At 38.7% G+C, this 24632-nt stretch overlaps 1 protein-coding gene across 1 annotated transcript in view; it reads right to left on the bottom strand.

The window, feature by feature from the left end:
• Positions 1 to 248: 248 nt before the first annotated feature.
• CMC1 (C-X9-C motif containing 1) overlaps positions 249 to 24632 on the bottom strand; it is a 30886-nt gene continuing 6502 nt past the window's right edge. Inside the window, exons 3-4 of the mRNA XM_054384985.1 lie at positions 2015 to 2105; positions 249 to 546 (exon numbers count right to left, since the gene is read on the bottom strand). Coding sequence (XP_054240960.1) covers positions 432 to 546; positions 2015 to 2105 — 206 coding nt within the window. The 3' untranslated portion in view covers positions 249 to 431. The remainder of the gene's footprint in view (positions 547 to 2014; positions 2106 to 24632) is intronic.

The following is a 24632-nucleotide window of genomic DNA, read 5'->3' as shown; positions in this document are numbered from 1 at the left end:
CCTGCTCTGGCAGGGGGGTTGGACCTGATGATCTCTTGAGGTCCCTTCCAACCTCTGATATACTGTGATATTGTGATTTCCATACACCCTCAGCTTCAGATAAACAGACCAATTTTAATGTATACTCAATTTGTGATCAGTTAATACAACTAAAAATATTCACACTTCAGTTTTCATGTAGTCTGCCACATATAACCAGACACAAGCTTTAAATTCTGAAAGGCCATTTATAAGTTGGTAACAAAATCTCAAGTCCAAACAGGCAAAGAATTTTGCAACTTCATTGCATGCATGGCATCTTTATTTGCAGAAAGATTTGAAGTTCAGACATTATTTTCTTCATCTCATTTTGTGTTAAATTCCACACAGGGGTACAGATGATTTAAATTAAAGTTGGATATAAAATCTGAAATGTTACTTTTACATTTTAACTACATATTTGAAGTAAACTTCTGTTTTTTTTTCTTAATTCCAGTTGCTCTGTATTCTTCTCTTTGCTTCAAATACTCTGCTTTGCATTCTTCATAGAATAATGGATCAGAATAGCTACAAGACAAAGGCATAACTTTTTGGTTTTCATCTTGGAAAATGGAACAGATACTGTATGAATAAACACTAACAACTGATCTTCCTTTTGCACCCACAGAAGACTTGCCTGCCTTCAATAACTAAATATCTTTGTTTATAAAGCACATAAATGGTTAAATTATCTTCATGAATTCTAAACACCAAGGTGGTCTGCATTTTCATGATAGAATCATAGAATTGTTAGGGTTGGAAGGGACCTCAAGGATCATCTAGTTCCAACCCCCCTGCCATGGGCAGGGACACCTCACACTACATCAGGCTGGCCAGAGCCACATCCAGCCTGGATGATACTGCTTTCTCTTGAGGCATAGTCCTTTTCCAAACCACTACAGTGAACCCAGGCAGAGGAAAGGTAGACAACAGGAAAGACTTTGGGCATTTCTGCGCAGCTAATTAATTCATTATGTGCAGTTAGCTTCTTCAGCACAGGAATCTGCTGGAGTACGCTCACAGGTTTTTATGAAAGCAAGCAAGTAGTGGGACACAGGTTCAAGTGCATGTCTTGAACTGTAGACATGTAGGTCCTTAGTCATTGAATTCAGTTTTCCCATACTTTGAAATACAATGCAATGCAATTTACTAAGCATTTTTTTCAGTAGAACTTTGTTTGGGTGTTGCTGTTTTGTTTCTTTTAAAACAGGAAAAAGTACAGACAAAACTGAGTTACTCCAGCAAGCTCTGACTGCAGATAAAGTCTTGCCTGGCTGCACATTTTTTCATCACTTCCCAAATACATGAGAATAATTGTCACTAGTTTAAAGGCATTAAATTTTCACCTCTGGTTTAACAGGGCAGGACATACATTCTACCAAAAAAACCCAAACAAACCCAAACCAAATAAACCCCTTCTCCCTCCCCTAGCCAAACTACACATTCACAACTCTCACCCTGGGATATTAAACAAATTAACCCTTCAGTCTGATGGCACTGGGGATAAATTAGGACTTCCAAAAGAGATGCCTCAAGTCAATATCTCTAACAACTTTCTCTTGCTGCTGCTATTGCTGTTCACAACAGCGGAACGTTTTCAGGACAAAGACTAAATCTTAGAAAACAATTCAAGCAGCAAACTCAAAACAAACTTTATCCTGACTCACTAATAGGGTATGAAGTGTTTCTGCTGCTCACCCCTATCCCCACATATATATAATTCAGCATAATGCAAACAGGGCTACATATTGTCTGGGCTGAAATCTAGATCTGTCACCATTTAAAACAAGAAGAGTCTTTATAATCATGGGGGACATCTTTAATAAACAAAGAAAATCTTGGCAGGTAGGGCCCTGACCAGCAAGATAAAATTTTCAGAAAACAGATCAAAGTCACTAACCTTGCATCTTTTGAGAAGATTAAAGATTTCTACTCATTTCTACATTAATACAGGCCATGCAACAAAAAAAAACCTAAAAACTCATGAAGAACTTACTAGCCAACCAGACAGTCTTTCAGTGCTGAGTTCTCTTGCCGACACTTCACTACCATAAGGAGACCAGTTTCTTGACAGCATTTAGTAAATGCTGAGGAAAAAGAAAAAGTTAAAAAAAATGACAATTGGTAAAAACCATCTTCCTGTGTGTATACTATTCTAAATAAAACCACATTGGCAAGGAGTATCATACTATTTGCAAGGTCTTTGTCACTTCTTTAGCAACAAGATTTTAATTCAGATTCTCCCCTAGCGTTATGTAACCCTTTCAAACACGTACTGCTGGCACTAATACCAACACACTTCTGAAGGTTGCCCTGCAGCAAAGCCCTGACTCTTGTGCCTGCTTTTCATACTGACTACTCAGGGCTATCACAGCAGAAAGAAAGGAAGCAGAAAATTTAGGTAAGATGGGGTGGTTAGCATTTCCTCTACAGTGAAAGCTTTTGAAATTACTGAAGCATGTGTGTATCCACAAATCGAGAGGGCAGAAATGTTGACAGCAGCTACTCTCTCAATGAAATGCCACTGACAATCATCAACTGTAAAGGTTCCAGATCTTTGGTATGTGTTTTAGTTTTAGACCTAAAATCATCCAAATACATGTGCATGACTTTGAGGATACTTCTGGATAGCTGATGGTTATGAAGCAGTGTAGGCTCAGAACAATCTGAAAAATACTACGTTATCAAAACGTTTCTTTCACTTTTAAAGGTGAATCTGATATTTCTTCTGTTCCCTCCTGGACTGCCTACCTGGCATGTCCCTACATCAGCATCTCAGAAAAATCATACCTATTCTCACAAGTCTAAAAAAGTGTGGTTTTGTTTTTTTTTTTTTCACCTGGGAAAAAACATCAGAAGCCTTTGAAAGCTTGTTTGTCTAGTGACCAGCTTGATTTTTACTCTCTACAGGCACTTCCTTAAGTGCTGTGCTGGTTGTTTTGTTTTCGTGGGGGTTTTTTGGGTGTTTTTTTGTTTAGGTTTTTTGTTTTGGTTTGGTTTTTTATTTGTTTTGGTGATGGGCTTTTTTGTAGTAATCATTCCTTCTGGAAGCTGTGAAGATAAAGAAACACCAAAGACAACAGGAGGTCTCTCTCACTTGTTAGCTCCCCAGTCTTGATTGGTTAAAGGTGTGATGTCCCAGTGAACAAAACCTGAACTGCAATTGCAAACACTCCCTGGCTTCAGAAGGCCCCACTTGGGGTACATGGCCAGGCACTGCTGCAAATGGTAAAACTGCTTCCAGTTTTATGCTTAACAACGGAATGGAAAGAAGGTGCAAGTTAAAGCATAACCTGCATGAGGTTGGGTATCCTCATGTGAGCACACAAACTTTATTATCCTTCTCTTATTGCCAGCACTTTAAAATCCCTTTGGCAGTCACATAAAGAGTGTGGTTCAAGACAAGTTTAGTTATAAATGGTTACCAGGTTACAGGAATCTGCAGAATGTTGTTTTATTTTTAATGATGCTGTGTCTTGCTCACAATGTTTTCATGAAAGAAAACATGTTAAAATTACTGGTTTGGAGAATAATCTCACAAGTAGCAGACAACAGTTCCAGATATAATCTCAAACCAAGAATTAGTGTCCACCTCTGTAATCTTCACAATCATGACTCACTTCTCACTCAAGCCCTGCCTGCAGTGTAGACCAAAGCTTCAGAGTGCATAGCCAGATAAGGAGCGTATACACAGCTCTGATTACAAACCCATTGCAGTTTAACACTTCAGCAGCTACCAGCAGTAATCAAAATGCTGCTCACACTCAAAATTAACCTCCTTCTTGATACTCTACAAGTGATACAAAGAGCAACTGTGCTTTCAGAGTGGAACTGATCTTTTAAAAATCTTGTGTACGCAATCTTTACAACTTCACTAAATGGCTTTCCATGACTTTACAAGTTCCTAAACAGTATTTTCTTCTTCCTTGCAAGGAGCCAGATACCAAAACAGGCATCAGGGAAACTAGATGTAAATTTGGGCCAGTCTGCAAATTCATTGTAACACAAACAGAAATAAATGTTTCAAACAAACCACAGAAGTTATTCCCAACATTTAGAAATACAAGCTAAATAAAAACGAAGAGTGGAGCTCAACAAGAGTGAAAATGAGTTGTCAGAAAAGGGAAAAAAACCCTTGCTCTCTATAAAATGAACTCTGATGAGGCTTTGCCAGGACAGCTACATATGCCAGTCACTGAATGCTCTCTACACAGATAAGGACAGATCCAGTACTGCGTCAACAAGCTGCAGGTGCCTGCTAGTTACCAGGGAAACTGGCTATGGACCCCCCTCTCACCTGGAGCAGAAATGATTCATGACATCATATCTGACATCGGTTAGCCCCATAGGGTCTTGTCTAAGGGGATGCACACTGAGCAAAGAACTTTTCTCAAGGCTACAGTTCAGAAATAGTTCACTGAACAGTTCAGCACTGATTCAAAGGCAGACTTCCCTCGCAGTGTTTACAGCCTCACGGTGGACACCACATTTAAAACGTTAAGTGTTCTTTATGTGGCATCCAACACCCCTCTAACCCTCAATCTGAGGCAGGCTGGTCCCCTCACTGTGCTGACTTCAACGTGAAATGGTGCAATTAGCATGTGGGACTGAAAAAGTTTCAGTTGTATGTATGTAAAGGAAGGACTTCATAAAGAAGAAAAAAAAAATAACACCCTGCCTTCCAAGTGTTAAAAATAAACAAAATTTAAATTCTTTTGGTAATTCAATAAAGGAAAACAAGTAGCAAACATTATATTTGTAGGGGATTTGTTTTTTAAGTAATTTTTTGTAACTTCTAGTATTTTACAACATTAGATAATTTGTGTTTTGGCAAACATGAAAGTCTTTCCATGAGCAAAGCAAGAGAAGAACAAAAAGTGTTTGGGAATTATCTCCAGATGCCAAGCAGCATGAAAACTGTGTTGATATAAAACTACCAAGGACTTATTATTATTATTCTTCTTGGTCTCTCAACTGTATGTAGCACGAAGGCTATTTCAGAAAGTTCATTTTTGACAGATTCAAATTGTAGCAACACTTGGTATTTCTGTACTGACTCTAATGCAAGGTGTTGTGCAAATCATATATTAGAACTGCAGCTTTATCAATAATAATTATGCATCTATGTTGATGTATACAAAACAAAGTATTTCCCATTATCAAGATAAATTGATCCTCTCAGGTCTGGCTCTAGTTTATTTAAAGACTTTACAATTTTACTACTTAAGAGAAAGTCCTACAGAGGTGTTATCTCACCATTTATATTTTCTCAACACTTATGATACTGCTGTCACACTCTTAAAATAAAATAAAATATAAAAAAACCAGAAAAGCTTGTATCATTATCCAAGATCAGGCTTATGTTCTGTTCCTGGGGTAGGATTTTCCCTTTACACAAAAAAAAGTAAATAGTTTTACCCAATGTTTGGGTCATGCCCTGGGCAGAAAAAAGATGCCCAAGTAACAATGGGGACTTAGGGGGCAAATGGTGAAAGAAGGAGAACACAGTTACCTTTAAAATGTAAATAAGGACAAGTTTTTTTATGTTTGTAAAATGTGTACAAAGACATTAAAATAACACAAAACATTATCAGTAGCATTTTATGGAAAGTTATTATACTTTTCACATTGTATTAAATCATGATTTATTAGCTTGTTATTTTGAAGATTACTCAGTATGCACAGAACAGATTACTGGTGCATTTAATGAGCCAAAGGAAGTAGTAGGATGAACATAAAAAGATTGTTTTACATTGTAGAGTAGGAGCTATTTGGTATTTCCAACACAGTACAAAAGAAAGCTTCTCTCTAGATTGATCATGGTTCAGTTAACATCACTGAATATCTAATACCTCCAACTCAATTAATTCTCACCTGATTAAGATCAGTCTGATATTCAAACTAAATCATCTCTCCAGTCAAGTAGAAATCAATATTTCTGATTTTACTTTTAAATTACAATAGCAAATAAAATACATGCATCGTCAGTATGCCAGGAGTAGCTTTCCTATTATAGTCTACTATAGCATGCATAACACAGCTGAGGAAAGAATTATTCTAATTTGAACAACAATATATATAAGACAGGTTAATTTGAATAGAGGGAGACAGCATGAAATAATTAAATGCATCTTATATAGGGTAAAGAGAAAATTGACATAAAATAACCTTGATTCTTTCAAGTGAACCTCTGTTATCAGCTCAACTGCTTTGTCTCCACAAATATTCATTTGCTATAACATAATCATACACTTTCCATTTCCCTGCCCATCACCACACCCACCCCCCAAAAAAGCTTCTCCATTTCATCTTTTGTAGTCCCAATATACTGCTGAGGGCACCTGTCCTGCAGCAGATGATTAATGTGTAGCAGCATACAACAGGGGACTGGGGAGGAGAGAGAATCCCAGAAATCTAGAAATTTCAGGGAAAATACATTCACTATGTAAGATGTCTCCTCCTGCCCAATCTGTTCTAGGGCACTCTAACCACAGAAAACCAGCTTTGCCTTATTCATTGAAAACAGAGGATCTTAGTCCTGACTACAGCATCTCTTGCACTCCAATATGAACTCATAGGGTCATAAAATGGTAGGGGTTGGAAGGGCCCTCTTGAGATCACCCAGTCCAAACCCCCAGCCCAAGCAGGATCACCTAGGGCAGGCCATAAAGGAACACATCCAGGCAGGTCTTGAAAGTCTCCAGAGAAGAAGACTCCATAACAACCTCTCTAGGAAGCCTTTTCTAGTACTCCATCACCCTCACAGTAAATAAGTTTTCCCTCATGTTGCGGTGGAATTTCCTGTGTCCCACTTTGTACCTGCTGCCCCTCATCCTATTGCAGGGCACCACTGAAGAGAGACTGGCTCCATCTTCCTGACACCCGCCCTTTAGATACTTATCAGTAAGATCCTTTCTCAGTCTTCTCCAGACTAAACAGCCCCAGGTCTCTCAGCCTCCCCTTGTAATACACATGTTCCATCCATCCTTGTAGCCCTCCATTGGACTCTATAGCATTTTCCTGCCTCTCCTGAACTTGGGAGCCCAGAACTGAACACAGTGCTCCAGATGTGGCTTCACCAAGGCAAAGAAGAGAGGAAAGAGAACCTTCCTTAAACTGCTGGACACACCCTTCTTAATGCACCCAGGGATACCATTTGCCTTCTTGTCCACAAAGGTACACTGCTGTCCCAGGAATAGCTATGATTTACCAGGATGCTGAAAGTCACTCTTGTGATTGAGAGGTGAACACACAGCAGGAGAGAATAAATTGCCAAGAAGACAGGACAACTGTGATCTGCAAAGGAAGAATACTTCCCCCCAAAACAGAAACTGTTTCCCTAAACACACTGCCTAGGGGTAAAGTATACTTGTTACTGATTTCCTAAGAAACAAGTCTGAAGACGTTGCTTTAGGGGGCATTTACAGTTAGACATGAAAAAATGACATACTGAATCAAAGGGCCTGTATTCATCTTTTTCAAAAGCAGTAACAGCTGCTTCAGAAAAAGGTGTCAGAAAGTCAACACTATGGAAAAACATGTTTCTTCCTAACCCCTTCCAACCATAAGCTTGGCTTACACCTTCAAGCACAAAGCTCTCAGGTGCCTTTCAAAACCCTTATGATCACTTGCACAGTGGGTCTAAACTGACAAGACTCCTAGATTTGTCAGCATTTTTTGTATGCATGTGTACAGCTCATATCTGTACGTGCATATGCATACCTGTGTATCTTGCCCCACAGAAGTACAGTACACTATCACCTTCATCAAGTTCCAGCAAGCCAGCTCTTTAAGAGCTAAGAGACAAGTTCTCCTGTCTCTCAGAAAGACACCCAGAGCACAGCAGTACAAAGAAGAGGATGATAACCCCAAAAGACAGGGGACAAGTAGCAAGGGCATAACTATTACGTATAAGGCCTTTACTGTACTCTGCCAGGCAGGGCAGATCTAAGTGCTCAAAGATGACAAATGGGCTGGGCTCCTCAAGAAAAGCAGACCTCCTTCTCTTTTAATTAAATTACCCAAAGCAAAAATCCTTTATTGTAAACATATTGATGCAAAACTGTTGACTTGAGTAAATCATTATTTGCCTACTGAAGATACTTGGTTTGGGAATGTTCTTGTCAAGTACAAGCATTGGCTTCTACGTAAGCTTTCAGGTGGAGCCCTCCTGATGTGCACAGCCACCTAGTTAAACTGCACTCGCTTTAAACAGCTGCTTCCTTTAAGACTGACTTGATCTAATTTTCCTCTCACCCTGCAGTAAGTATCCCTGACATCAAGCATTACCACACCAGGCACTGGAAGAGGCAGAACTGGAACAAATGCAACTTCCCCCATGGCTACTGTCTGTCACTGCCTGCTTCTATATAAACAAGCGCATCCAACTTGAGCTGCACAGAGTAGCCTTGCTGATGCTTATCCTCCCACCTTCTTCAAGAGCTGCTGAGCCACTCAGGGACAGCTTGGAAGTTAGTGTAACAGATGATTAAAAGAAACAACATCCCCCTCCCTCTGTCCCATAGTGGCTGACTCCTTAGCTGAACTTCAAAGTTTTAAAAGAAAGAAATTTCTGACAGCAATTCTCCAACAGGCAGAAAGAGCAGTAGTGTCCTTCTGCCACACGGTGGAGATAGAGCAGTCCTTTACATAATTCTCAAAGGGGCAATTTCACACCTATTCCACCATGCCACCAGCTCTGAGCTACAGCATGCTGTTGTGGGAATCATATTTTTTTTTTCCCTCCTCAGTTCAGTTTACTGTGTTTGGAAAAGTATGGTTTTTAACTCGAAGTTCCAATACTGAAGTTTTGGGTTAATATTCAAGCACTACCTCCTTCAAGCCCAGGACAGATGCATTCCCCTTTAAAAAAAAAAAAAAAAAAAAATGTAGAGGAGGCAGGAAACCTGCATGGCTAAGCAAGGAGCTCCTAAAAAAAAAAAAAAAAAAAAAACAATCAAATGGAAGAGGGAAATTTACAACATGTGGAAAAAGGGTGGGAGGATTATAAAAATGCTGTCAGAATATGTAGAGACATGAGAAAGGCCAAGGCTCTCTTGGAACTTAGGCTGGCTAGGGAGGTAAAAGAAAACAAGAAGAGGTTCTTCAAACATATCAACGAGAAAAGGAAGAATAGGGAAGAAGTGGGTCCACTAACAAATGAGGCAGGAGAGATGATAACAGAAGATACAGAGATGGCAGAATTGCTGAATGCCTTCTTTGCTTCAATCTTCGCTCCTAAGACCAGCCTGCGGGAATCTCAGTCGCTGGGAATAAGAGAGCAGAACTGGTGGGTGGAAGATACTCCACTGGTCAGTGAAGACTGGGTTAGAGATCACTTGAACAATCTGAAACTGCACAAATCCATGGACCCCAATGGGGTGCATCCATGTGTGTTGAAGGAGCTGGCTGATGTTGTTGCTGAGCCTCTCTCCAACATTTTTGAAAAATCATGGAGAATGGGAGAGGTACAAGAAAGCAGAGGTCATTCCAGTCTTCAAAAAAGCCAAGAAGGAAGACCCAGGCAACTACAGACCAATCAGCCTCACCTCCATCTCTGGTAAGGTGACAGAGCAGCTCATTCTGGAGACCATCTCTAACCACATGAAAACAAGCCTTTGACAAATCAACAAAGTGAAACAAAATGCACCATTTCTCAGATATGGAAGTCTCTCAAGAAAGAGTTCTTCAGGGTAAAGCTTAATGGACAAACAGTACTAAAATCTGTGTAGCACCACAGACTTTACTGGCACAAATCCCAGCTTGATTTGGTAGAACAGACATAGCGCTCTGACTTGCGACAGATGACTGCACTGTGCTCTTCGACCTGTATGCACACATGTAGTCAAGTTTGGCAGGGACTGCTTTTTTTAAAGGCATCTATTCTGCCTGCTCCAGGTATCTTGTTTCTAAAGGATTTTAGAGAAATACAGTCTCAATGCTGTTATGAAAGAATCAGCAATGATAATCACAAACGTGGTTTCCGCATTTAGAACAACTGCGCTCTAAGAATTTATTTAGCAGTTCTTCAAACAAATACTAGCAACAGATCTGCCACAAAACCATCAGCCAAGGAGACACTAAAAGTTTAGTCAAGGAGAAACAGGTATGGGGCTTTAGTTTAGAAGCTACTTTGGTCACACTTCTTGCCATGGCATGAGGATACTTACTATGAAATAGCATATGCTACCCAAACACACTACTCTGGTTTTGTCAACGGCTCTCTGAAGGAGACAAAGTTCATTTCCAACAAGTTCAGTCACAGGATCCATCAACAAAGCTCAACCTGCTGTAAGGCAAAATGTGATAGAAGACCCCTGTTGTAATAGGAATGATAAATTCATATACTTTTGCTGGCAAAGCTACAGTCATGTTACCATAATTTCCTACTCCAATAAAACTTAGGCAGTAATCACCAAATCTCTTTAACTTGTATTTAAACCAAAGAAGTAACTTGTATGCAACATATCTTCCAATCTTATCTATCATGGCTGAAACAGCCCATCACCAAATTATCACAGTCACAACAGACTATATCAAATGCCACAGAATCCACAGCAGCTTCATTTTGCTTCCTAATCTGAGCAGGAATTAATCAATCAAGCAATTGCCCCGTGTTGAAAGGCACCAAAATTAATTGTTGTAGTGTGGTGGGCTGAAATTTCCCTCCCACGTTAACACCCCCAGACTAGCTCAGTTCAGAAGCAAATGAAGCTGTATTTACAAAGCAAAAACTACAGTCTACAACGGAATGCAATGGATATGTACAAATATACAGTATTTACAATATTGACAAATACGTACAATCACACCTGAGCATTAGTCAGGCTGCTGAGGATACCAAGAATTAAAGAACAGCATTCAGTGGCTAGAACACAAGCAAAAGCTGACTGAGGGTCTTGCTGCTGCCATTACCATGACTTCTCAAGCAGCACCAATACATCCTATCCTCATGTAACTTTTTGTCTTCCATGTCTATGAAGGACTGAAAGCTCTTTGGGGACCTCTCAGTGCTGTAACTGGATTGCAGAGAGTACCTTCTTCATGGGCACACTGAAATTACAAGAATGTACTAGAGATAAAATCTTTCCTTTGTATTCTGGGTTCTGAACTAAACGAGCTTTACTCACTGAATGCAGATGTACACATGCCTCCACCACCACAGATTTGTCAGTATGTAAGTTTTTCCAAAGATTTCTACTGCCACTATTCCGAGGAAAAAAAACAGGAAAAAAACACCCAACAACAAAAAACAACAAACACCCAAAAGCTAGCATATGCTGTATTAATGTAAAACCCCTAGAGGGCAACTAAGCTTCAATTTCAGCCTGCATAAATATTCAGCTCCTTAACTGGTTTACAGATTATGTAAACTACTTCCTTCAGTCTTGGGGTTTTTCCCCTCATTTAAAAGAAATGAATCCTTTTCATTCTCAAATCACACTACTGCTGCCTATTTAGTGTAAGTTAATCACCACTGCCCAACCAGAGACTGAGTTCCCTACTCAACAAAGCTCAAATGTTTGCAAGAGAGAACAATAAAGAAAACACATGCAAGGGCCTCATTTGAACAAAGAAAACAAGCATATGAAAGTCTCAAATCACTTTCTTTGCATTAAAGAACTTTAACAATACATCTTGCTTATTATTCAGCTTAGTATTAATTTATTGCATGGCATCTGTTTCCTTGCACAGCAGGCTGGTTAAAAGTCTCAGATTTATGAATTTAAGTTTATACTCAGGATTTTTCGCCTATTTTCCCCTACATATTTTGATTTCAGCCTTATGTACTGTATATTTGGGGACAAAAACCCCCAAAGTTATGAAACAGGAAGTAATATGACAAATTGGTTAAGGAAAGTAATTTAATTTCTTCCTCAGTCAAATAGAGTCCAGTGATTAAAGGTGGAAAAAAAAAAAAGAGAGAAGTAATAGGGGCTATGACAGTAAAAAAACTTCATTTGATTCCAGGTGTTCTCCCCAGATTTTAAAATTGTTAACTGCAGTGGACAGTTGAACCATGTTTGCAAGAAAGTAGGCAGGCATTCACTGCCTTTCCCCTCCTTCTCACCACACCTTGGTGGGAGCTGAAAGACACTTGCTATCCTGCCACTTCACAGCTGCATAGAACCACAAGCATGCTGGTGTTTAATATTAGAGGAGACACTAACCAATCAATGGGACTCCCAAGCAATGTGGCAGCAGCCTGAGATAGGGAAGAAACAAACAGCTCACAGGCATCTTTATCAAATGCTCACAAAGCCTAAGGATTTCTACATGGCTTTTGTAGGAGATCAAATACCCTAACATCAATTCATAGCATAACCACCCTTGCTTTATGCATGCCAATGCTACACCACATATGCATTGGTCATGTTCCATGGTCTTACTCTCATTTACATGTGTGAAGAGAGACTAAAAATTATTTCCAATGGAATTCACTTTACCTAATTTTAGCCACCTAAAATTTGTATGTCTGGCCCAAAGCTGGAAGTATTTTGATGTCCTTCTTACTGCCTTGTCACAAAACAGAGACTGCACTTCCAGAATGCAGTTAGGTCCCACCTCAGAGATTTAAACAGAATGACTGGTTTAGACTAAATTTTCAAATTATTAGAACTGGAATGACTTAACAAAATATCATAAAGGAGAAGTTCAAGGAGCTGACATAAAAGTCTCCAGAGCTAGTGCCCAGCTCACAAAGGTCTTCTCTCTGAACACTGCAGAAGAGCAGGAAGTAATTGCTGCCTCAGTAGAGCTTTGAAAGACTGCAGAAGGGAGAAAATGAAGGCTAGATAATGTTTCTTATTCAGATTCATCCCCTCTGATTGCTTCAAGTGATCATTCTGAATTTTTACTGCAAATTCAGCCAAGGCTTAGAGACTTGAGCACTGGAGAACTGTTAGTACAAAACACAAATAAAAGGTTATTGCACAATCAGTTGGTGTTTGGTCACACAAAACACTGGGTACTATTATACTACCTCTTTACATGGATGCCCATAGCACGTGGCAGAACCTAAACTTTAGTATGCAAACCCTGTAATCAAAGACATTGACTATATTATATTAGAAACCAGGGAATTCTACTCACTTCACATGAAGTGGTTGTAGTCACTGTTAAAATTTGCATCTTCTGTGAAATGCATGTAGCTCAAACAGTAGGGCAATGGAGGTAAGTAACATCAGGTGTGGAAGAAACAGCACCTCTGAGCAAAAATACTTTTGTGAACTGTAAGACCATGAGATCAGAGTTAGGATGTACTAACAGAACTGCCTGTGAAATGTGGCATTGGTTTTCTAAGCTCAAGTACTTCTCTAGAGAAGAACTTTGTACTGTAGTTTTGCCAACCCAGCTGTTTTTCAGAGACAGCAATATTTTTGCATTTAAAAATCCAACATGAAATCCTAACTTTAATTAGCAACAGCAGTAATGAGAATCTAATTAAATTCAGGTACATAAATGCATAAGTGGTTATCTGGAAGAGAATGGAACTAAGATATTTAACTTGGGTAAAAAAAGAAAAAAAATAATCACATACTGAATTTTCCTGAATTGATAATTAAATATCAAGGGCAGAGGACAAAAAACCAGAACTATTGATCTGGATTACCAGTCTGTTGGGAGAATGCAGCTAAAGAAGTTACCAACTGTTAAGATATCTTACTTCTACAGAAGTACAAACATTAGTAAATTACAAGCCCCAAAAACAAGTATTGTCTGCCAAACAGTTGATGTTTCTCCAAAGTTTATGCCCAGTCACTACATAATATTTACATGAATTTGATGGCAGAGTGAAGAGGCCAGATTCCCCAAACAATACCACATTTTAAAACTGAAGATTCATTGCTACTCAGGAGATGAAGCACATCAAAATCAACTTACACAACAGCCTTGCTGAAGCAAGAGGACTTTTCCACACCATTCTCACTCTCCACAAAGGACTTAAAACTGTCAAGCTGTTTCAAATATATATAAAAAATACAATTCCATCACATATACATGTATATGCTTTCTATTTCCCAAGCAGTTACATCAGAAAGTTTTCAAAAGCATGAGGGCACTTTTATTACAAAGAGAAACTGAAGTATTACTCAACAGTAGTAAGGCATCATTAATTGTAGATAAAAAAATATTTTCAATAGAGAACATTGGATAGAAGTTATTGAAGACACCACAGAAGCTCTGGGTTCTATCAGTATGCTGTTAAAGTTTACTTATTTCATTAATTACTAATTCATAATTAAATACCTGATTATAATGCTCCAAACAATACCTATTCTTTTATAATCTTCTTTTCCACATAATTCAGAAAGTAGTAAGTAGAAGTTTATGTTCCTTAACTAGATACACGTCAAAGCCTACATTAAAGGTAAAAATGCAGTGCCTTAAAATACTGTAGGAATGTAACTATTACAGCCTGGCAGATTTTCATCCTGCTGGCAGAAGGAATATGCCCATCTGAATCTTTGACAGTCTATGTGCTGGCCCTGCTGCAGTAGGTCTCACTCAGCATGCCATATCTCTTCAAACATGCTGACTTCTGCTTTCAAACATCTCCTTTATTGAGGTACTCCACAATCTGGAAAGAAATCTGTACTCTCAAACTTTGTACAAGCTGCATTGTTGGGGTAGGAAATGGAATGGCACACTAGACAGGTACTATCCCCTTCCCTCCACATAGCCATAATATAGTCATGCCCAGGATGGGCATCATGGACAAAGCAATGGCTTGTGCAAAACCTTCCATATTTAGCAGCCCAAGCTCTTCAGCAATGTTTAGACTATACTTGCTTCTTAAATAATGAACAGAAGACACACTAAGTTAAGGGAGTTTATTTACAGTAAGGAGCATGCAAAAACCCCCAAACAACCAAACAGAAAAAAAACAAAACAAATAAAAAATTCAAACAAAAACCAACACAAAGCAAATAAACAAGAGGAGGAAATTATGACAGGTGAGGATTGACAAGATTTATTTACATCAGAAAAAATAAAGTACTTTCTATCACTGCCCTTATGAATTATTCTGACTGGGCTGTCAGATTCACTGTAGAAAATTACAACCCCAAAGGCAGGGGAATAAAAAGTAATGAGCAACAAAAGTATAGTATTTCAAGTTGCAGGATGTGATCACTCTTGTTTACCAGATATAATTTTCTTCAATCTCAAAGCATGCTCCTAAAAACAATTCTGGAATTGTTTTCCATTTATTTACACGATGTGCTGACTGTGGTGCTGTTGAACACAGTATCTAAGAGGGGTTTATAATCCAAAACTGCAAAGCAACTACTCAATAAATCACTAAGGACATGCAGTTTAAGTAAGGTACAAGTACTGCCATTAGCAATGCATTGTTAACTGCAGCTATGCTGCAGCAATACAATACTGGAATATTCTAATCTAGAAGCTACGGGATCTGTAGGTTATCACCATCATCAATGAATCCTATAAAATGCCAAGCATGCCCTCACTTGCTGGCAGTAAAAAATGACACAGAAGAAGCAAAACATATCAGTTGGGAGAGAAAACTATGAGAATTGCCAACACTGTAAATCCCAGGAAAAGATACAAACCTGGTATTGGTAAAAGTCTGCAACAACCACCACTGCAGCCTCTTCCTTGCACTGAGAGAACAACCTGATGACATCTCCCCTATCCACTAGCTGCTGTCCTGTGGACACTCACCTCACAAAGTCAGAAAAAGTGGTTCTCTGAAGACTGATTTAAATACAATGAAATGCATCAATATCAGTAGCTACAGGCAAGTCTGAATTTCTTTATTTTCACAGCTTGTGCCAAACTGACCTCACCTTGCCTCACATGGAACCAGCAGTACATGGAATCTAGCAGTACAGTTTACCAGTGGAGAACTGGAAATAATTAGAGCACATAAAAGGCAACCAGCCTCAAAAAAGCTCAACACTAGACATAATCCAAACATTAAATTTTTCAAAAGTTATTAATGTGACCTTTCTACAAAAGTCACTAATGGTATTGTCCTTCCTGAAAGAAACAAGTTTGCAGAAAAGATGTCAAAGAAGAAACGTTTACACTTTTCTCATCACTGGGCAAGGAATTTTCAGGTACAGAAGTCACATGAAGAGACAAGCAATAATCCAGATTTGATGAGGAGTTTGTCAGGGTGTAGTGAAATGACTAAGGTATAGAATCAACTGGTAGTCTTGGATCTTCATTTCAAGTCCAACATTTCCAATAATGCAAGAAATGGTACAAAAGGATAAAGGTAATTTTTTTTTCCTCTCTTCTTTATATACAGTTGAAGTACTTTCCTTCCGCAGTTTGAAAGCACAGTTTTCCTCCTAAAACTGAATCAGCAACCCGCCATCACAGTAATTGTAGCTCATCATAAAAGCTTCAACAGCAGTCTTCTTGTTGTTCAGCAGTTAGCTTGGTCAGTGTAACTGTCATGGATACCACCATATACCACAATAACTCAAAAATATACAGCATACTTAAACAGCATTTATTAACAAATGGGGAGAGTGTTAAAACCAGGTGCACTAGAGATGAGCCTAAGGACAGACTTCAGTCTGCCATTTCACTTGAGGTGAAAGACAGTGACAATAATATCAAAATTGTCTGTGACAAGTGGCAGGAATAACATACCAAGGTTGCAAGGATAGGGTGATAGTAAGGACCTTCAACCTGTTGCCCTGAAGCATGCTGTGAACACTGCAGCAAAGCCCAGCTCCTACACAGGTGAGCCAGGGGCCTCTGAGGTAATAGGAGACAGGAGGGTAGCTCCCATGAAACACCCTGGGGAACAATGGGGTGACATGGACAGCAGCCCAGCTGAAGTGTCCCCACACCAATGCATGCAGCATGGGCAACAAACAGGAGCAGCTGGAAGCTGCCTTGCTACAGGAAAGCTGCAACATAGTGGCAATTACAGAAACTTGGTGGGATGAATCCTATGACTGGAGTGTGGCTATGGAAGGTGAGCTGTTCAGAAAGCACAGGAGAGGAAGAAAGGGTGGAGCTGATACCCTCTATGTAAAGAAGTGCATAGAGTACAAATAGTTGTCACTGAAGAACAGTCATAAGCAGGTTGAAAGCTAACAGGTGGGAATTAGGGATCAGGACAACAAACAGAGCCTTGTGGGCAAGAGTCTACTACAGGCCACCCGATCAAGCAGAGCCTATTGATTGAAGTCTTCTTACTCCAGCTCAAGGAGACATCACAATCACAGGCTCTCATCCTTCTGGGGGATGTAGCTGTAGACAATCCAGGAGGATCCTGGAGCGTCTAGATGACAACTTCTTAAGACAAGAAATTAACAGCCCTACATGAGGGGGATAGGTTATTAGACCTGTTGGTCACAAATGCAAGTGAACTCATGAGGGATGTCGAAGTCAAAGGCAGCCTGGGCTGCAGCGATCATGCACTAGTGCAGTTCACTGTCCTAAGGGGTATGAAGCCAATGAAAATCGTAGTCAGCACTCTACATTTTAGGAAAGCAAAATTCCAGCTCTTCAAGGAGTTAGTAAATAGGACCCCATGAGAAACAGCCCTCAAGATAAGGGAGTGGAACAGAACTGGCAGATCTTTAAGGATGCTTTCCATAGAGCACAAGAGATCTCAATCCCCAGGTGTAAGAAATTGGGCAAGGAAGGCAAGAGACCACCATGGCTGAGCCATGACTTAGTGGTCAAACTAAAGGGCAAGTTGGGACTACACAGGAACTGGAAGAGGAGACAGGCATCCTGGGAAGCGCATAGGGACACTACCCAGTTATGTAAGGACGAGATCAGGAAGGCCAAGGCGCAGCTGGAACTGAACTTGGCATTGGATGTGAAGAAAAATACAGAGGGCTTCTACACATATGTAAACCAGAAATTGAAGGTCAAAGAAGGCTTATCCCCACAATGAGCAACAGTGGGGAACTAGTAACAATGGATAAGGCTGAGATTCTCGACAACATTTTTGCCTCAGTCTTCACCATCAACCCCTCTCCTCATGACTCTCATGTTGATAAGACCAGGGAGCTGGTCCAGAGAAGTGCCATGAAAATGATCAGGGGATTGGAGCCCTTCTGCTACAAAGACAGGCTGAGGGAGCTGAAGTTGTTCAGCCTGGGAAAGAGGAGGCTCCAGGGAGACCTCATAGTGACCTTCCAGTACCTGAAGGGGGTCTACAGGAAGGATGGAGAGAGACTGTGTACAAAGGCCTGCAGTGATAGGATAAGGAGCAAGGGCTTCAAACTAGAGAAAAGTAGATTTAGATTGGATGTTAGGAACAGGTTCTTTACCATCAGGGTAGTGAAACACTAGAACAGGTTGCCTGGCGAGGTGGTTGGGGCCCTATCCCTGGACATATTCCAAGTGAGGTTTGGGAGGGCTCTGGGCAACCTGATCGAGTTGAGGATGCCCCTACCTACTGCAGAAGGGGTTGGAATAGATGACATTTGGAAGCCACTTCCAACCCAGACCATTCTGTAATTCTATGATAATGTAATTAATCTATGCTACGATAACATATTTATGCTGGACAGGCAAACCAATTTGAAATTCAGGACCTAAAACAGAAACCAGTCAAATTAACTTGAACAAAACAGACTGAAAGACTGTACAAAACATAGGTAACCTCCTGAGGATGGCTACCTATGAGCTCTGAACATTAGTCTATACATAAAAATCTCTACCAGGTAAGAGAACCAAAATTCAGACAGTGCTTGTAGTATATGGCAACCTAGCTGAAATTGATATTCATTAGAGTAGTCTTTCCATGAATAGGAGCATTTGGACTCTGTGGTCTTTATCAGAGCCCCAGCTGGTAATGGTTGAAGGTTAATGCCTTACCCCATTCTGTTCAATTTTCTGTCCTAATTAGTCCTCCAAATCTATAGCTGTAAGCACCAAGTGTTTGTGCTCAAAAGAAACTAATTAATGCTAGCAAATTAGATCAAGTCCAAAGATCCAACAGCCAAACTCTTAAATGCTCCTTGTTAATAGGAAGTGTAGCTGTCAATAACTGCTGTTGGTGGCTATAATGAGGCCTCTTTCTTTCATTGAAAGTGATTTCATTTCTCTTTGTCCCTGTAAAAGCTGTTCCAGTCCCTCACAAAATAAAAAAAAAAAAAAAAAAAAAAAAACACAACAAACCACCATACCACTCACACAACTAAGTTGCAATGGTAAAGCTAGCAGTCTGACCCATTTATTGCCATCAGCTGGGCTGCAATTACATGAAGAGAAGGGGAAAATTTTTATGTACATGTGTGTATATACACATATACACTCAAACAAGGCAAGTTCCCTCTCTGAACATTTTCTTCCAAGTCCTAACACTGGTTAGAGTATTTAAATTTCCATCACCAAGCAACACAATATGCTTTCATATTTATTTGCTGTAAAATCCCCTAAATTAGCTTAGGGTAGTTAATGCTTTAAGTATCACTGAAAAATAAACAAACAAAAAAAAACAACCAATCAAGCAACTCCATGAGATCTAGGATCTCATTTCTTCAAATTGTAATTTACATATAGCTGCTTTCTCTGCCTAGTTTGCTGGAGGAAAGCTCAATATACCATAATCCCTCTGGAGACTGTGTTAATTCACATAGTTAAATGTGAGGAAGAGTAAATGTTCATTGGAAATATATGGAACTGAATCTTTTTTTTTTTTTTTCCAAAATAGAAGGTATTGTGCAGAAGCTAGAACATCATATAAAAAATTCACATCTTACTTGAGAAATGTAAGCCAGGGCAAACCTGTAGTGATTTAGGACTGGTACTAAATATAGTTGTACACTATCAAAACATCTAAAATAATTTAAATAACTGACAACTGCATGACAGTAACAGTAATCTTGATAACTTTATTTAGGGCCATGGGGTCACACAATATGACTGCAATGCACTTTCATATTCAGATGATAAATACAGCAACAGAAGAAAATGTTTATCCTCTTCTCCACCTGCAATTTTTTCAGTGGCTTGAAACTATGTTCTCAAATTATACTAACCTTCCTCTCACAAAAACGAAGTTGCAGGCAATAAGGAAGTTCTCCTTTCATTCTCTTAAGAGAAGACTATTCTAATCATAAAATCATTTGTCCCATATAACCTCTCAAGCTTTACATCAAACTCTGAACAACATTTACACAAGCACATGTATGCAATTCACAGTCACAGCAGCTCAACTGAAAACAAAAAAATTACCAGTTGTCATTAACTCTTTGATTTTTATCATCTACTTGACCTTTTTGCTTTGGTCAATTAGAAGATCACTATATCAGCAGATACTCTGAAAATAGGTGAATTTTTAAACTCCAGTTTGTTCTAACTACATTTTCACAATGAGGCCAAACAGATGAGGCAAGTTATAAATGGTGATAGGAATTTTTATTTCCTTCCAGAAAACTGCCTCAATTTTTAATTATGAGCTGTTATTGCCTGCTATCAGACTTTAGCATCTTCCAGTATCAGCCTCAGAATCATGACTGCAGGTACCAACAGGTGAACCCTCCCCAGCATTCAGCAAGGGTTTGCATCAATTAACAGAATGTGGCTTGCAATACAAAGCGGAGCAAGCAACATCAACTAACATCAAGCCGAAATCTGCTACGTATTTCATGCATTTCACTATCTGTATTTCTGACAAGCAAGTGTGTATAGCAAGACTTTTTTTTTTTTTTAAAGGAATACCTAAAGGTGCACTTGAGCCTTTAAATGTACAGCATCACATGTAACTCAATCAGAAATTTCTTTGGATTTACAGGCCTTGATATGTCAGGTGTAAGGGTCATGGTCTAGAGCAGGTGGCACCTAAGGGGACAGAGATAATGTCAATGACAGGACTGTTGAGTAACTGCACATTATCAAAACTCTGGTTGACACTGGTCATGCTCAACTGTAGAGAAGCCTGCAGTAGTGTTGCATCCCATCATTTTCACTAAGTATCAACATGAGCCCTGAGGAGGAAAGGGCTAATGGGGAAACTGGATAATGGAAGAATGGTGGCTGCTTGGAAATGTCCTTTTCCAGCCACACTTTCCAAAGGATTTTTTAAAGCCTTGACAAGTATCAAGAGTTTTTTTTTTTCAGCAATGTGAATCCAGCTGCATTAATTACACAGTTCCTACTGCCAACAGAAACAAGATAACAGTTTTCTCCAAAGAAGGTCCTCAATTCAGCACAGGTGGAAACATCTCCCTTTTGTCTCCCTCTCATTAAAAAAAAAAAAAAAAAACACAAAAACCAACTTGTCATCTGGCCAGTTATCAATGGCCACATTCTTATATCCAGAATCATAGGCAGGATCAGGTCTTCAATCATCCAAACTGTTTCTCTTACCTGTCTTCCTAATGGCAGAATCAAGCTGATCTGAACTACCTATTCACCCTGGATAGTCTGCAGCTCGGTTTCCTGCTTGAATCCTTCCTTCAGCCTTACTAAGGAGTCCATCATTAGATAAGACATTTGCAAGTCACTCATTGAAATGTAACCTTGAAAGGCCCAAACCCAGATCATGTATCCAACAGTAGTAGACAACATAATTTCAAAGAAAAATGTTTAGAACTCCTTGTCTCTGGAGCAAGACTGTTTTTCTCCCAGGAAAAAAGTACTGTGAGGTTTCAGAAAGTGGGCAGAAATGCTTTATAAAACAAATACACAAAATATATACAACAAATAATACAAAATTATGATTTCATTACTGACTCAGTGATCTAGTAATTCCTTTTTGGGATCTCAGGATCTGCAACCCATCAAAGTCAGCTGTTGTTTTAATTTTCCAAGTCAAGTAACTCAAAAATCAAACTGAATTGCATGTACAATCTTTAAAGTTTGTGGATTTCTGTGCTCAATAGTTTTTCCTCTACCTAAACCCATTAAGTTTCAGAATCAGTAACTACCAACAGAAAAATAAGTGATCTTAAAGAATAGACAAACGTTTCTGTAGATACAGTCAAGATAAGCTAAAGCTCTTGCAGTTGTTTTTTTTTACTGAGTGTCCCTAGTTTCAGAGCAATGAGAAAACACAACACAGCTAGCTGAGCCCACAGTGTTCTGATAAACTAAACTTTATGAGGAAAAATACTAAACTTCAGGATCCCAAAATTTGCTATGGTTTTGCTTTAAAGCAGTTTCCTCAAATTTAGATTTTATAAGCTGGAAATGAAAGCAAAAAACTCGACAATCTTAAAGGAAAATAGCTTGCTTTAATTATTTCAGAAAAGCAATGAATGAAGAATGGTAAATAAATGTGGCTTTTAGGTACTTCGGTTTGAAAGTGTGTATTTTAATATGCCAAGGACACAGCAATACAGAAAAACATGGATTTGGTATTATTTCAGATGTACTCATGCTACAGCTTGTATAAATACAGTGAAAAGTTCCTGTATGACAACATGGTTGGGTTTTTTGTTTGCATGGTTTCTGTAACACTTGATACTCCTGTAAAAGCCAACAATTTCACATACCTAGGGTACATGAATATTAACAAAATACAGCATATATATATATACACACACAATGGTCATGGAAAATTGACTAGCGTTTCACAAAAAGCATGTTTACCATCTTAAGAAAATTACTAATATATATATTTTTCACTGAAAAAGTGCTTCAAAAAAAAAAAACTTAAATACAAAGGAATTATTCTGCAGCTGAAATGTACTAAATTCTTGAGAAACATGCAGAACACACACGAACAATGCTGGAACAACTTGAAAAAGTAAATTTAAATAATTTGAAGTAAAATTAAATATGACAAGATACAATACTACTTTGTTCTTAAAAAAATATCAGATGGCCACATTTTCATGGTTATTTCATCTCCAAGCTGTTGGAGCAGGCTAACAACCAAGCACAGCATTGGGCCACCACTTAACCATGCTAGGGCAGCAGGATCACCTCCTGAGTTAACAAAACCCTTATGTTTTTTTTTAGTTTTTAACCCCTGGGGTTTTTGTTTCCCTGGATGGCTCTTCAAAACACGCTGGACAGGCTGTCACTACTTGCCTTATTAGCTCTGATAAGCACATAGCTCTAAGTGGTATAGCTGCAGGCTAAGGTAACGGACTGTATACAGATGGACCTCCACGCTCACGCAGAGCACTACTGAATGCATAGGGGCTCCCCATAGGGACACATATGAACCTAGCATGGTCAAGTAAATTGTAAAGGCCCATACTTTTAGAACAGCTTTATTTCCTATATTACCAATGCCTTTACCACAATTTCCTAAAAAAATTAAAAAAATAAATTAAAAAAAATCAAACAAAAGGTGTACTCGAAAGAGCTATTCAAAGAACGTAAAAATCTTACAGACATCTCACAGACATTTCATTGCTTGTTTACAGTATTAAAAAAAAAAAAAACCAAAACCAACTTTTCCCTGTGTACTACTTAACAAGACAAATTTATTCCAGGAGTAATTTCACAATGGACTTAAGAGATGATAAATTCTTCTCTTCAGGAAGGTGCTTAAACTTTATTTCCCATAGTTTTGCCTCTCTTCCACACTCTCCTTGATCCAGATTAAAAGATGTATAACAAAATAGCTGAAATTATGCTACCACCTTTTTTTAGTGAGGATATCAATGTGCATTTTGCTTGACTATTTGATATAGGAAAAAAAAAATTTATCACAGTTATTCACTTTCAACTTCTAACTTCCACACAATTTGATCAGAGCTGTCTTACAGGTGACAGAAATAAGAGACTGATACATCAACAACCCTCATTTTCCTAAAGATACACAATTGAACTCTGCTCAGGAGAAAATAAAAACAAGTATAGCTTTGTCTAACATCACAGAAAGAAAAGAAAGGTAATATTTTGTATTATAACTTCTGGAGAAAAAAAACATGAAGAAGCTGCTAGCTAATGGTCCACTACTCACAGCTCAAGAATCTCCAAAGCTGGTTGCTGCCATAGAAAATTTCAATGAAGAAACCACAGTCCTCATATTACACAGGGAAAGTTCAGAGAAGAAAAACACACACACATTTTGGTCTATCCCCAAACAAAATTATACAAATAGCTTGCTCTCAAAATATTTTGAGCTGATAGCCTCTTTCAATGACCCACACTACTGCAGTTCATTTTCCTCCTCAGTTTTCTTCCTGAACAGGTATAGAATTCAAAGTACAAATTATTTAACTATCATTCAAATGGGAAAAAAAAGGGTCTTAAGTCCTTCTGACAGCAACAAAATTTACGTGTCATGTGATGCACTTTCCTTCAGCAGATATTCCAAACTCTCTACCCACTTATCTCAAAATTATTACAACACTATTGTTTTATGTCTTTTGGAGAACTCTAGAAAGCAATTAGTTGACTTAAACTAGACTTGACTCTAATCCTAGCAAAAAAATTATCTAGAAGCTTCCTTTGAAATTTCTTAGGTAACAGCAAAAGACAAAAACTATTAGGGAAACATTTGTTCTGCCTACTAAACTAAAAACTGCTTAATACATGCAATGCAATATGGCAACAAACTAAAATGCACTCCTTTGTCAGCAAATACTGTTGGAAGAGGCACAGAAGACACTGATGACAATCTGAAGAAACAACTACTAGAACGCACAGTTGAATGAAAGTAAAGACTTCTCTCACCTTACAGTATTTGCATTTCAATAAAGAAA

Source organism: Indicator indicator, chromosome 11 (genome assembly GCF_027791375.1).
Source record: "Indicator indicator isolate 239-I01 chromosome 11, UM_Iind_1.1, whole genome shotgun sequence".
NCBI classification, from domain to species: domain Eukaryota; kingdom Metazoa; phylum Chordata; class Aves; order Piciformes; family Indicatoridae; genus Indicator; species Indicator indicator.
Note: the sequence above shows the minus strand (reverse complement) of the source record. Positions and strands in the feature narration are given on the sequence as shown.